Source organism: Phaethon aethereus (assembly GCF_964289735.1).
Source record: "Phaethon aethereus genome assembly, chromosome: 10".
In the NCBI taxonomy this organism is placed as follows: Eukaryota; Metazoa; Chordata; class Aves; order Phaethontiformes; family Phaethontidae; genus Phaethon; species Phaethon aethereus.
The window spans coordinates 3,338,594-3,353,264 of NC_138586.1; the positions used below are offsets into that span (position 1 = coordinate 3,338,594).

Consider the following 14,671-nt stretch of genomic DNA (forward strand, 5'->3'; position numbering starts at 1 on the left):
TGTTATTGTGGAATTCCACTAAAGTTCTTCTTATGGGATACACCATCTTCAAGAACAGCTAGGAGAACTGAAGTTTTAAATGTAAAATGACTCATAATGCATGGGCTCCTGAAGTTGGGTTTAACATTGTATGCAAACATTGCCAGCTGGTGGGGATCTTTCTGGATAAATAAGAACTGTATTTGTACAAGAAGGCTTGAATGATGTATTTCAGATGCATTCTGATTAGCATAAGCCATTCACTTTGCGAAAGAATAGCAAGAATCCTAGAAGTGTAGATAATTTAATAGTTCTCTTGTTCTCTTTATCCTGTCTTTCATCAGCAGACTGACCAATCTTTTTGTTTATTTAGAAATAAGGTTACATTGCTCTACTGCCACGTTTTCCAAACCATGACAGTGAAACTGAGAATTTGCAACCCACAAGTTCTCAAAACATAAACGCTTCTGCTTCTTCTGTCCTTTTCTTTTGTTTCCAGTTGAGTGTAATGTGAGTTTTTTTCTTTTTTTTTTTTTTTTCTTTTTGGGGCGGGGAGTGGTTGGCTTTTTTGATGGAACAACTTGCACCACTTAACTCTGTATAGCACCCAGCACAATGATGTGTTGGTCCATAGCTAGGGCTCACTGTTAATATAGTGAATGAAGAGCTGAAGAAAAATTTCAGCTTGTTAAAGGCTTTATTTTCTTAATGTGGAGCAAAATCTGATGTAGGTTTATGTTGCTGCTGGATTAATGTATATCTAGAGATAAGTCTTTAATTCTAGAATTATCAACGGTCCAAGTATATGGTAACATATAAATACTTCTAGCTGTGAATAAATTTATCTGTTCATACCTCTCATGGGGCAGAACTCCATTTTGCAGTTCTTGTTTCATTCCTACTGACACCTTTTAAAGAGCTGCAGAAGTGTAACCTGATGGAAAGACAAAGCTTAATATAAGAAAGTTCTTTCATGTTAAGAGTTTGTATTAAACTAAGATCTAGCTCCAAACACCTGTAAATTATGAGATTCTCCATTCAGTGTAGAATATGGTGTGTGTTAGCTTCTGTTCTGAATTAAAAAGAAAACTATGGCCTTGTTCTTGGCAAAAGGTTCTTGGATTATTAGATGTTCCCACTTTGAGGTGAAGTGTAAATGCTTGTAGAATAAAGTAAGATGCCTGTTTTCCCCCGTCTAGCTGGTGTTGCACATTCCCATATTTCAAGGTAATTTCAGACACTCACTTTTGAAGACGTCTTCTCAAAGGTTTCCTAATTGAAACAGCCTTATGGATTATTTTTTTTCTCCTTGCTAATGTGGACGGTATAGTGGGAGTGGAATGTCCTCGGTTGCCAATGTTTGCTGCTAGGTATCCCCCTTCCATGGAGACCAAATGTTTATAATAGTGTGAGAACAGCCATTCTTGGTGATTGGCAATAAGGTTGAAGGCTCTCTTTCTCCTCTTCTATCCACTGAAATACAAGAGAGGACTTGGATCTCTTGGTTCTTCATAGAAGTGTTCCAAATTGCCTATTGCTGAGGTTATAAACTTTCAGGAAGCACTAGAGGATTTGTCAAAATGATTTAGTCCATTGTGTTGAATCTGGGCAACAACTGATTTCTCTAAGCTCATTTTCTGCTTTCAGGAGCTCTTTGCTTGTCTTACTTTCTGATGAGTAGTTACTTTGTAGGTTAGACTTTCATCTACCTCTTTTGCCTGATCTTCTCTCTGTATGTGCCCCATATACAGCATCATCATACTGTAGGCTTTAAATCGTCATCTTTATGAAAGAAGAGGCACACAGCTGCCCTGTGAGTCCAGTTTGGCTGCAGGAGCTTCTCAGTTAAACACTTTTAGACAGGAGACAGTGTATTCCTAAACAGCTCTGGAACACAGTGCCGGCCACGGGAGGAATTGCCTACTGCAGCCTCCACACTACGGCCGTACCTTCAGCTTTTGCAAAAGTACTTGGTTCATGCTTTGAACAGATTTGATGCTGAAATTGTATCCATGTGAAAATACTGTACTGTATGGAGAACTCTGAAGTCAGCAAATATCCACATCTTGCACATTACTTGGCTCTCCAGAGTAGCCTTGAAATGTAATCTTTAGGACAGAAAAAAAATCTCAACAACTTTGGGGAATACTAATGTAAAGGGGCTCCTAGGAGAAATTAATTTTTAAATATGCAATATAATATTTGTCTTACTTGCCTCCTAGGCCTGTAAGTGAAAGGATTTTTTCAGGGTTGATGAAATTTGTGTTTACCTAGACACTTGGATGTAATTTTTTAAGTATGTTTGAAACTTACCTGTGCATAATCGGCTGTTCAGGGCAAACCAGACATTTGATGTCAGCGGGAGATTGGTGAATGAGGAATGAATAGGTAAATGGATAGGAATAGGTGAATGAATAGCAATGGAAAAGAAAAAGTGAACAAAACAGAAAAGCTGAGAACAAAATAAAAAGGCCTGTGGAAACAGAGTTCTGAAAGCCTTAAAATCACATCTTGGTAGAGAGTGGTTATGTGAGGTGCTTAGCTTTAAGTGAAGGAAGAATGTGTAGTGGAGTCTCCTGTAGCGGTGGGGATCACGAGTTGCGGTCATCCTTCATGATGGTTGTTCGATGCGTCATGCTTTGTTGTGAGCAGCTCCCGTATTGCTAGCTGAGCGCTGGAAAAGTGAGTGCTCTCTCCTGTTTCTAATAGCTGAATCGTCTCATATTTTACTGGCACGCAGTCTGCATTCTTGGTCCGGCAGAAGGGCTCAGAGATAAATACTGCCATTCATACTTGTTGCTTTTTTACTTTCTCATCCTCTCTCAGAATGACTGTTGTCTAGTTTGGTTGTGTCTGAGCCTAAAATAACCTTCTATTTTTTAAATACTAAATGTTTGGAGAGGTGTTTGATCATTTTCCTTGATAACTACTGTTGGACTGTGTAAGGTTCATCGCTATTGATTAGAATATAGAACCAAGACTTTGTTTAAATCATAAAAACGTTCACTGAACTAATAAAATTGGTTTTTAAAGGCCTTGCTATTATTTGTATTAGCAAAGCACTTACAGTGTCTAATTGTAGACCAAGATGTTGTTAAGCAGTTCTCTTATATGAATGTCTATGAATTAGGCCAATTTAAGGTTTTGTTTAATGAATTAATTAGCATTTGTGAGACCTTGTCTAAGAGTTGTATCACAGTAATGTTTGTTTGCTTTAAAATGCTTTGTGTCTCTACACAACTTGTTTTTTAGAAGAATTACTTAATCTCTTAGGATTATTTACTGTAACCCTCAAGGAAAGTAATTCCACATTTCAGTGACTTTGTTCACTTCAGGGTTTGGTGGACTTTTCCTGCTGTTCTAATTTGAGTGGTTTTGTGTCCAGCTGAAACAAATTGCATTGCTTCATACTAGGGGTAGCCCGTCTCGTTGTGGAGCTTGGGAAGAATAGGGTGGGAAAACATATCTTCCTAGTTTTCCCATTGTCTTTTTGAAAAGAAACAAAGCTGAAATGTCCTCCATATTTCTGGAGACACGGAACATAAAACCAGTGTAAGATAGCCTGCGGAGGTGGACAAGGAACTGGTAATCTGTAGTTTACCGAAATCATCACAACTGGATGCTGATACTCGTGTTAGGTAAAAACAAATTCGAAACACTTTTTCGCTGCAAAATGATAAAGGTTGAAGAGACTGAGAGCACTTATGTGGTCTAGTCCACCCTTCCTTTGGGTAAGATCAGGGGACCGTAGGGAGCAGGCAGAAAAAGACACTCCAAAGTTACATGAAAAAAACCAGCTTTTGCTGTTGCCGAGTCAGGATCCAGTGTGGAGCTCTCAGATCTTGTTTAAAAAAAGAAAAAGCAATAAAAAAATCCTAGCACCCATGGGAGAAGAGTGGATTTACCATCAGGAAAAAGACCAGTGTACTTCTGATTTAGGGAACTAGGGATGGCAAGAGAAGATTCGTATGGGAGGCCGCGGGCCCATCCCAAACTGCCTGGGTGGCATTTTGAAGGGCTGTTTCTGTGGAGCAATCGCAAAGGCCGAAATGGAGACCAGGGCCCGGGATGGTGCTCGTGGGAGGCAGACGGCTCCAAGGGAGCACCACAGCTGTGTGTTGCCTTGCGAGACCCAGGATAGCAGGTTTTCCAGCCCGAGCGAGGCCCTCGCAGTCACATCCCTTCCCTTCCTCAGGCCGTGGCGAGCTCGACGCATTCCCTGCTGCCGGCACTGCTGGCACCGAGTACGGCTCTGAACGAGGGCTGGGGCACGGTTAATTATTTTGGATTTGTGCTTAAGGAGCAACGTGTTACCTGTGGTTTCTGCGCGTTCAGTGAAGTTCATTTTAGCACATCTCGCTGCTTAAGTGGCATAAAATCGTGGTGCGTTATTACTCTCTGCACCATCAAAACACGAACATGCAGATTCCCTTCATTAGGGGAATATTGTGTAGCTCTAACTTTTTGTTTCTGCAGGGATACCTTGCAGGAGTATCTTCTGCAGCTGTAGAAAATACTCAGAAAGTTCCCCTGCCTTCTGCTTGCACAAGTTCTGGGGTGCCTACATCCTCGATCAAAACCATTTAGGCAGGTTCTACGCTTAAAATTTTTGCTGCTCCAGTTATTATGGAGAATCTTTCTAGTAGTGATGATGTTTATATTAGCAAGGAAGAAGTTTTGCTGGTAGGGCGTACACAAGGTTTCCTAAGTAATATACCTAAAAACAATTATTTCCTAGTGTAACTGCATCTGCTTTAGAGTGGTTGCTGGAATAGTTGCATTGAAAGAAGTCGGTTCCCCGAGTGACATAGTTGTGGCAACAAAAACATAAACGTAGGCCAGGACGTAGCCAACCAACACTGCGCTAAAACGAACGTAGGAATATCTTCCTCCCAGTGTGGTGGTGAGGATTAATTAATCATCTTACAGGTAATTAAAGGTTTTTACAAGGTGCACATGAAAAACCCAGGTGGTTATGATAAAAGTGGTTTTGGTGGTGTTCTTTTATAATGTCCTCGCTTTCTAAAAATTTGGTGGTCTGGATCTTCTGTCGGGTTTTACTTTTGGAAAAAAAACCCAACAGATCCGTCTTTTTAACCCATGCTACCTACTGAGACCACAAAATGGGCTTGCTTCATGATACTGGGTTGTCCTAGTACAGCATTAGGTTTGTTCCCTTCCTGAGCCACAGCATCTCAGAACGAGCATTGCCAGCTCTGTTAGGCAGACTGACAACTGGTGTTAAGTTTATTTTAACTGTTTCTTTTTATAAAGAATGGAGGAAAAAAAAAAAAGCAGGCCTTTTGAAAAAAGGAGGGCCCATGCCTGCTTGCTTTCTGTAGTCTGTGACTAGTCCCGTTAAATTCTGTAAAACTGTTTTGTGAAATAAGAAGAGCTCCTCCATATGGGGACTTAAAATAGTTTAAATTGTGGTAACGCTAGAAAAAGCCAGAAATATTCCATGCTAAAGTTAGGCCATAGTGATTGTTTTCTTCTCTACACCCTTCTCCACCTGCGGTTTTTATTTGTGTCAACTTATGATACAGATTTTCGGGATGTCACAACTGATACATGAGGAAAAACTACCTTAAGGTAGCATAAAAGGGATATATCTGTTTGGGGGGGGGTGTTTTCATTGTTTTCAGGACTTAAGCTTTTAGGTTTGAATTTTGACTTTATTTTTAATGTAGATGGTGATTCTAATCTTTTTTTTATCTCACCAGCAATTAAAACAGCCTGATCCTATCGGTAGGGACAAATGATGCACTGTCAACGTTTTGCTCCCTTCTGATAATGCACATGAAACTGGTTTGCGTGTTTGAAGATTACATTTTACTCTCACATGGTTTTCATTATCTGAGAGCCCGGAGGAGAGGCCTGGACTAAATCAGTGAAGGAATGGAGAAACCACACAATGCAATGAAAATGGTGCTGAGGCATACTTGGGATAGTTGTGGGACAGGGGCTGCTGACGACAGAAGCAGGGCGCTGCCTGAGTGCTAGCAGCAGCAAGAAGTGGAGCATTCTTAAAAGACAAAACAAAACTTGATGTTGAATTAAAATTGTGGCTCGGGTTTACAACAATTCCCCAGTTCTACAAGGATAATTGCTGGAAATACGTGAAGTTCGAAGCAGATGAATCTTGCTCGGTATGTGCTGGGAGGCAGCCCTCTGAAAGGAGACCTGATGTGACTAAACCTGTGTAAGCTTGATCTGTTTTTTTCAAGAAGACATCTAAAAGGTGAGGTTTTGGCCTTTATGAAGTTAGTAGCAGAGCTCCCGCTGCCTGTGCTGGAATTAGTGTTTCATTAAATATGCAGAAATTGCAGTACATGCCCCTCAAGGGTTGTGTCTCTGCAGATGTGTGAGTAGTGCTTGGTAGTGCTGCATAATAGTTTAACTGAATGGTGTGATGTATTCATGTAGAAATATTCCCAATAAAAACAGCTGGATGAATATACCTAGACTGGTTTTGCTATTAGACCAGTATATTCAGAATAAATCCTCCTGCCCCTCTGACTTTTGAAACTTTATGGAGAAACTTGAAATTCCATGGCATTCTTATCAAAATGCTTAAAAGCCATGAAACATTCCTATTTATACCAGGCTCTGTAAGTGTTTATTCTTCTCTTTTTTCTTTTTTTTTTTCCTTTGTAATATAAAACCTAAATTATGTTGGTGAAGATTATAGGTACTTCCCTGTGGAGAAATTGATACTTTATAGTGAGGGAGCAGTAATTCAAAGGTCAAGTAAGGTCTTTTCAGTTTTTTCCTTAGAGGTGTTATTTAGAGGGGGTCTTCCTATGTTGATATCTTGACTGACTTACCTGAAGCCAGACCAAGCGACTTGCTGCTTTTTCTTCAGGCCTGACAGGCTTTCTTGTGCTGCTCTGTGCCCATATCCCAATACCATGAGCATTTGAGGAGAATGATTAGTGGCTCTCGGCAAGGCAGTCTAGTCCTTGCTGAAGGTGGACTCGGTTTGGCCCAGAGAGCTGTTAGAACCATGATCAATCTTCAGGTGTTCTGGTGGCCTCTCGCTATTAATTGCCTGATGATCTAATATAATGGGTATGCGTATTATTTGTACCCCTCCGGGTGACATTGTTCTTGTTTTTAGTTAAAAGAAGGAAGTTTTTCTTGTTTGCCCAGTGACTCTGGCCTTCTGGTATGAAGATGAGTAATGCTGGCACTGCTCCATGCACCTGCTCAGTGCCACCCTCCGAGATCACCTGAGCTGCAGTCAGCAGATCTAGGCAAGCAGGGATGGGATGGTTGAATGAAAGCTGGGAAGTGTTTATGGTTGGAGTCTAAAACCCACTTTTGGTTAGGAGCAGGTGCTAAAACACTATCACGACTCTGGGATTCGTTGTGTGCTGCCTTGCAGGTTTGGGTGTTGGCGCCAGACGTTGGGAACCTTTATTCTCGAGGACCATCCTAGTGTGTATTCTCTCCCTTCCTCCTCCTTGGGTAGGGCTGAAATGAAACGAAGAGCATTCAGTGATAACCTGCACTATTCATTAAATAATTTTGGACCTCACCCTTGTGAGTCTGGTGCTCCTAGCCACTTCAAAGTGAGTGTGTGTGCAGAATAGCCGTGTTTCCAGTGGTCTTATAGACACTCATGTTAAGTGAATTTTACAGGATCTGGCAATCAGCCTGCTGGGTTTTGCGTAGGCCATGTAGCAAAGGCATATTTCTATTAAACAGTGGGTGACTCAGCATGTGAGCCCGTTTCTGCAATTGCCCGGGGACTTCACCGCCAGTCCTTTCTATGCCATCTCTGTTTTGTGTTCCCCTCTTCTATTACAGTGTGCAGGTATGTCTGAAGATAACTCTGCACCTAAAAAAACAACCTAAAACTTCATCTAACTGATAGCATCCCATCACCTGTTGCCACCCAGGATAAGCAGTATCACATGCACGTTTTTTAAGAACACCACAGAATTACTTAGCAGAAGTTACTCCTTGAGTTTGAAGTCTGTCACTGGGTTGTTTTGTGTATGAGTGACACAAAATTTAGTAGTAAAACTGAAAGTGCTTAACTGTACTCCAGCCCTTTTGAGGTGGTGAACCTGTTCCCATCCCACCTGATGCGTAAGCTAATTAGCTTCTTGGCTAAGCAGTAATTCTGGGCAAGTATGTACAGGCTGTCCTCACAGGGACTCTTGCATTCCTCTTAGTTTCACAAGCTAAAGAAAGATGCTTCTCTTCGCTTGTGAGGTTATTATTGCTCCATGCAGGTTAATTGAGCTGTAGCATTATAGCCACTCATCAAACAGTGGTGAGTAGCTCACTTGTCTAAGCTTGTTTATTTTTATAATGCTGAAAAATATTTGCATGCTGTACAGAAATTTGCTGCTTTGGTTCCTTACAGCCAGGCAGTATTATCATTTTAAATTCTTTCTTCCTCACGAGGGACTGGCAAGGTTCCTGTGCCTAATTACATGATGTTTAAGACAGAAGCCTCAGTTACTGAGTTTTTACACAATGCCCTGCAAACATGGGTCTTTTCTTCCTTAAATAGTACCTATGCTACCTCCCCTTTTATGCCCATTCTTGATCTCAGCATGGTTACGTGCAGTTCAATTTGCAATTCCTGTGTTCTACCGGTTCTGGACTCTGATGTTTCGCTCAAGAACATACAGATATAAAGTTACCATGAATAATTTCAGACTAGAAGTTAGAATAAGGGAGTAAGGTGATAGAGCTACGATGCTCAGGAACAAACTGCAAAATCAGTTCAGCCTCGGAAATCTATTTCACAGTGGTTCCTTGGAACAGAACTGGTCTAAAAACTGAATTTTCCACTTGAAAAGCAAGGTGTTTCTAGGCTTTGTGGTTATGAGTGCACTATCCAATCCATAAGCCAGTACAGAGTTGCTGGTAATCAGAATTCAGCCCTATCCATCTCAATAGATTTAGGCTAAAGCCCCAAATATGTCTGTTCAAAATGCCTACAGAACCTATTCCAATTTCCTTCCAGTTCTATCATAACAACTTTTCCAGTGCACCTCACTAATTTCCATCTTTGGCACACCGAAAACTGAAATTGCTGGGAGAGCCTAACACAAGTATAATTTGGTGTCCAAATAAATAACACATGGGCTTCAGTACCAACTGTACTGTTCAATTTTGTGTTTCATTACATAAAAAAGTTAACTCGCTGGTTGTGCCGTGAGTTTCCAGCTCGCTCAGAAAGCAGATTCCAGGAATGCTGCCACCCAAGTTAGTTGCACAAGATTTTCTTTGTTAATTAAAAATAATGGGATGAAACTGGAAAAAATACGCTTAATGCTAACAGTTGGTATTTAAAGAAAGTGGATTTGTTGGCCAGACTATCTTCATATTGTATCTCAGTCACCTTTGGTTTGGATTTCCAGGCTGATTCCTAGTTTACATCCACCTTAAAATTAGTAGTATTCAGTTCCAGTAAATGCTTTCAGTGTGAACTGTGCTCTCCATCAGATCAGCAGAATAAGCTTGTGTTGCTGTGAAGTTAAACTCTGTGTGTGAAATGGTCACATACAGAATTACTTCCTTGAACGTTTGAAGGAGTTAAACATGCACAGATTGAATTTGTCTGTTGAGAAATTCTTTAAGGCAGAGAGGCAAGCTGGGTTGTATCTTTGTATTAAAAAAAATAACACACACACACCCCCCTTAGATTTTTCCAGTTGAGACAAAAGAAATCTTTGGCAGCATCATATTGCATAATAAAAGCCTTTTTATGCTCTAATAAAAAGGGTTGCTTAGGGCAACTTTGTTTAAAGAAAAAAAGAGAAAAAAGAAGAGTCAGTGATGATACTGGTATGAGGGGGACAAGGAATCCTTAACTTCTGTTGTGCAACACTGGGAAAAGAGGCTAGAAATTGCTCTAGTTATCTGCTATCTTAATGCCTGGTTTAAAGGTTCTTTACTGCATATTTGCTGGCAGCTGTTTTCAATATATCCCTCTGGAGCTAAGTCACCGGTTAAGAATTTGACATTAGATGTTTTTTTCAACCACCATCTTGAAGTACCATACCACACAACACAGCCTTGTTCCCCAGTTAGATATTGTTCATGTGCCTTGAAATTGCTGTTGACACCTCAAGTATTTAACTTGCAGATCTGAGATAATTTTTGTTGGGTGTGGATGTGTGCCATAATAAGACAGAGACAGAAGTATCCATGTCTGCATTCCTTCACTACATCTGTTCACTTTATTTTTTGCAACATTCCAGGAAATTAAGTTAAATTATACATCTCAATGAATATTTTTAATTTCACTGGTTCTGTTTGAATCGCATGCCCTTGAAGTATAAGCACACTGAGCGCACAAGTATGTTCCACTTTTTTTGCATCGTTTGCCTTTTTTTATTTAGGACACCTTCAGTAGTAGGTTTAACTGCTTCTTGAATAACATGCCTAAATACACATTTTTCTGTGTTCTCCTGATTCTCCCCTCAATGGTTAAAGTTACTTTAGTACTTTATATTCTGAAAGGGAAAAGTAATGTAATTAAAGAATGTTTTGGGAGTTAGCGCTGTGCTCTGCAACATATTTCTGGCATGTATTTCATCAGTGTCCTTTTATTCCCCAGTCTGTAAAATAAAGCTAATATTCGTATACTTATCATTCTCACAGTAATTTCTGAGGCATAATTTGTTGAAGTTTATAAAGCATTTAACCATATCACCTTTCATCAAAGGATTTCTGCTGATACAGTTTGAAATACGCAGCACCACTGGAAAAGGAGCCATAAGCACAGAGTATCATCATCATCTGCGCTGCAGCTTTCATTCTTAGCAAAAAATGAAACAATGGAGTTAAAGAATTAGCGGGTTTTAATCACTGTTTCACTTGGAGGCACAGATGGGACAGAGCATTACTTGGCTACATTTAATTTTGGAGCAGAAATTGTCATGATTAAAGCAGCAGCTGGAGTAGATTGCTAGGGACCAAGGGGGGGGTCATTCATCCTAAAGGGATTGAAATGGTTGGGCTCTGGGAGAAAACAAGAAGCTGCAAAAGAGAAATCTGAAATATGGGCCAAGGTTTATTATTTCTAGGGTCTCATCTACTGATTGAAATTATGTTTTCCATGCTTTCCTCAGAATTATTTTGGAAGCGAGGAGAGTATCAAGTGAACTGGCCTACTGAAGAGGAGACGGAAGCCATCTCTGAGTGGAGATTTTGGACTCGCAGGAGGAAGTCTGTGTGTGTCCCCACATGTGCCAGAACTGCTCCTCCTTACCAAGGAAGTCAAAGTGAAGGAAATAGGTATGTGCCACTACAAACAGGATTTCAGAAGAATCATGTTGCAGTCCCGTCAACAGGGCCTGAATTCCTCGTTTGGTGAGGCAGCCTGGAATGAGGTGGATTTTAACTTTCCCTTCCTTAACTTTTGCAGAAGGGTTCTGTCTGCCTGATGCATCCAGGCCTTGCCTTACAGGGGTAGACTCCTGTGGTAGGCTGGCCTGAGGGAGAAAACTGGGTGGTTGTGGAGACACAGAGCAAAGCAGAGCCTTCAGGTCTCCTGACTCCTGCAGTCCATCCCTGGTTCTGCCACGGAACAAGCTGTTGGGAGCAAGTTACCTCTTGCTAGGGGACAATGTTATACAGAAAAAAAGCGGTCAAAATAAAGTGCTAGAATACCAGTGTGCGTTCTGCTGTCAGGGCAGAGCCACAGCTTAGCCAACAGGTAAAGCATACGCTCTATTCTGAACTGTTCCAGCTCAAATGTAGCTCTGCTCTTAGTTAAATGTCTCAAAGGTACCATTAATTTTGGGTATTTCAACTCATGCAAGGCCAATGGGCTTGAGTTTGCATGACGAATTCCTGACTCCTCTGGGAGACTGAGTGAGGTGTAATCACTGTTGGTCACTGACTTAATCTGTACTTAGGATGTGCTTGACATTGGCTCTTTGTGTTTCTCTCATGGGTACACAGTGTTTTTTCCTGCCACTCGGAGGTCTTTTTCTGTTCCTTAGATCAGACAACTCTTTTTTTCCCCCTCTTGCATTTGCATGCATTCAGCTGACGATATTTAGATGTGTGAGGATTTGGTTGCCTTTGTATAGCAAGAAGTTAGAGAGTCCTCACTTGCACCAGTACATAGTGTTTTCTGCAGCAGGGAGACTGGGTGCTGATCTCACTCTGGGTGTTTCATAACTCCTAAAAACCTGCTGGCTAACAAGGTATTCATTAATTGCTTTAAGCGATCTAAGCTAAGAGATTTCTTTACTACCTTTGAACCATATACTATCTCAATGTCTCAATGGGCCTCTCTTTTCCCGCCCCCCCCCCCCCCCCCCCTAAAACTGACAAATGCTGATTTCATCCTTTAATCCTTGTCTGCCTGGAAATATGGGAAGCTTATTTCACTGTTGGTAGCCCTAAGTGTAAAGCAAACAGGTCTTAGGCATTTTTACCACCATCCTGTGAATTGTAGGTCTCCTTTCTGCCTGAAAGCAGCCTTGCTGTCTGAGGTATCTGGCATGCATCCCTATAGCTTGCAGTCGATTGATATTCCTATAAATTTGCAAGTCACCTTTCATCACCTTTCCATGCTTTGCCCCCTGGCATGCAAGTCCTTCTTAGGTCAAGGGCCTTAATGACCCCCATTGTTATGGGAACCTTTGGTAATCTAACCTGCTTTTTTTCTGTATTTCAAGCCATTGCACTTAAATGTCTCTTGCTTGATCCACTCAGGCGCTAATAACCGTGTCTCCTTTCCTTAGGTCAAGGGCAGCTTTTACATTCCACCCAAAAGGCACCACAGTTTGAGATGAGGAATTCAGAAGAGCAAGCAGCTACGACAGTTTTACAGCGCCTGCTGCAGGAGCAGCTCAGATACGGAAACCCAAATGACAACCGTAACCTTCTTGCCTTACACCAGCAAGCCACAGGAAATGCCCCCCCTTTCAACAGCACCGGGAGTCCAGCATCTCAGAACGAAGGGCTGAGCTCCCAGGACCACCAGCTTGTGACTCATGCTGCCCGTCAGGAGCCCCAGGGCCAGGAGATACAGGTGGACAATAGCATCATGGAGAAGCAGCTCTCCCCGCGACTTCAGAACAGCGAGGATCTCCCGACCTATGAGGAAGCCAAAGTCCAGTCACAGTATTTCAGGGGCCAGCCGCATGCTAGCGTCGGGGCAGCATTTTATGTAACGGGGGTCACCAACCAAAAGATGAGGACTGAAGGGCGGCCCACGGTTCAGCGGGTGAGCCCAGGGAAGGTCCACCAGGATGAAGGACTTAAGGACCTCAAGCAAGGGCACGTCCGCTCCTTGAGCGAGAGGCTGATGCAGCTCTCCTTGGCCACCAGCGGTGTCAAGGCCCACGCACCTGTCACGAGCGCGCCGCTCTCCCCCCTCTCTCCGCTTTCTCCTCAGCAGTCCAGCGACCCTTATAAAAATTCTGGCTCCAGCGAGTTCTACAAGAACTCAGTGCAGCCCCCTTCCCAGCCCAACATGAAAGGAATGGAGCAGCGGGGTCCTCCTCCAGAGTACCCTTACAAAAATGTGTCCACCCCGTCTATGAACTGCAAACCTCAGGACTCGGGACATTTCTATAGTGATCATCGCATGAGCCAGCAGGGAAGATCTGATGGGCCTATGATGAGGTATCAACATCCCCCTGAGTATGGGTCAGTCAGGTAAGCAAGATCTTAAAACAAACTCCATGACAGCCACGTAAGGAAAGACAGTGTAAAACTCGGTCCATTGCCCTCACTCCTGAGGGAGCTTTTGTTTCAGCAAAGATCCCACCTTTATTATGTGAGATGACATATTGTGTTCAGCTACAGACTGTGTCTGGAAGAACTGTAACCCCTTTCAGCAGCTTACCTAGAGAGGCCTGACTCTTCTTAAAAAAAAAAAACAAAACCCACAAATTGAAAAAAAAAAAAAAAAAAACCAAAATCCCAAAACAAGCCCGCTTGATTTTTATGGCATGGGGAAGTTTAATGCTGAGGCTCCAGAGTCTTACAAAAGGTTTGCTACAAAAGCCAAAGTCATGGTGTGATTCGCTGTAGAAACTTGCAGTTACTTATGGGAAGACTTAAGCTGTTCTTTAATTACATCTGCCAAGACAAAAGATTTTTTTAGGTTTAAACTGCATCTAAATGCTATGTAGGAAAGGAGAAAGTGAATGAAAGCAATAATGGTGCAGGTAACAGAAATCACCTGAGCTTCCTCTAGAGTTTTTCAAATTTTATTTTCAGTGGACCAGAGTGTAGGAGTGGAAAATGGAGCGTGCTTTGTGCCTCTTCCCAGACTTGCTTGTTTAGCTTTCGCTAATTTTCCTTGCATCATTTGAAATCTCAGCCTGTTCTGGTTTCCTCTAGATAAGGAACTAGATTTTGGCTTGAGCCAAACTCTGATGTCCGTGTGGGTGAAGATGAAGTTTTATTCAGGTGGGCTAAAAATTCACCTTTACTTTACCTCTTTCCTTACCATCTCATCTCTGTCTAAGACCAGGTGGGATTTGGTATAACGATTTTGGCCTCATTCTGAAGCTGAAAGGGTAATACGAAGGAGCAACAGGAGGGTGTTGCTACCTCAGTAAATGGTGAGGTCTCTGTGTGTTTGTGTTTGCACATACTGTGTTGTGTTTCAAGGGGAGTGTGAAGAAGAAACCGATCTGTATTTGGGAACAGAGTCTGAGCTTTGGGGAATTCGAGTCTGCTCAGAACCTTCCTAGTC

General features: G+C 41.9%; 1 protein-coding gene across 1 annotated transcript in view; it reads left to right on the forward strand.

Annotated features, from left to right (window-relative positions):
* Positions 1-12,751: 12,751 nt before the first annotated feature.
* The window catches only part of AMOT (angiomotin), a gene marked incomplete at both ends in the record, with an annotated part of 32,397 nt that continues 30,477 nt past the window's right edge, over positions 12,752-14,671 (forward strand). Inside the window, one exon of the mRNA XM_082004285.1 lies at positions 12,752-13,623. Within this exon, the coding sequence (XP_081860411.1) occupies positions 12,752-13,623 (872 nt within the window). The remainder of the gene's footprint in view (positions 13,624-14,671) is intronic.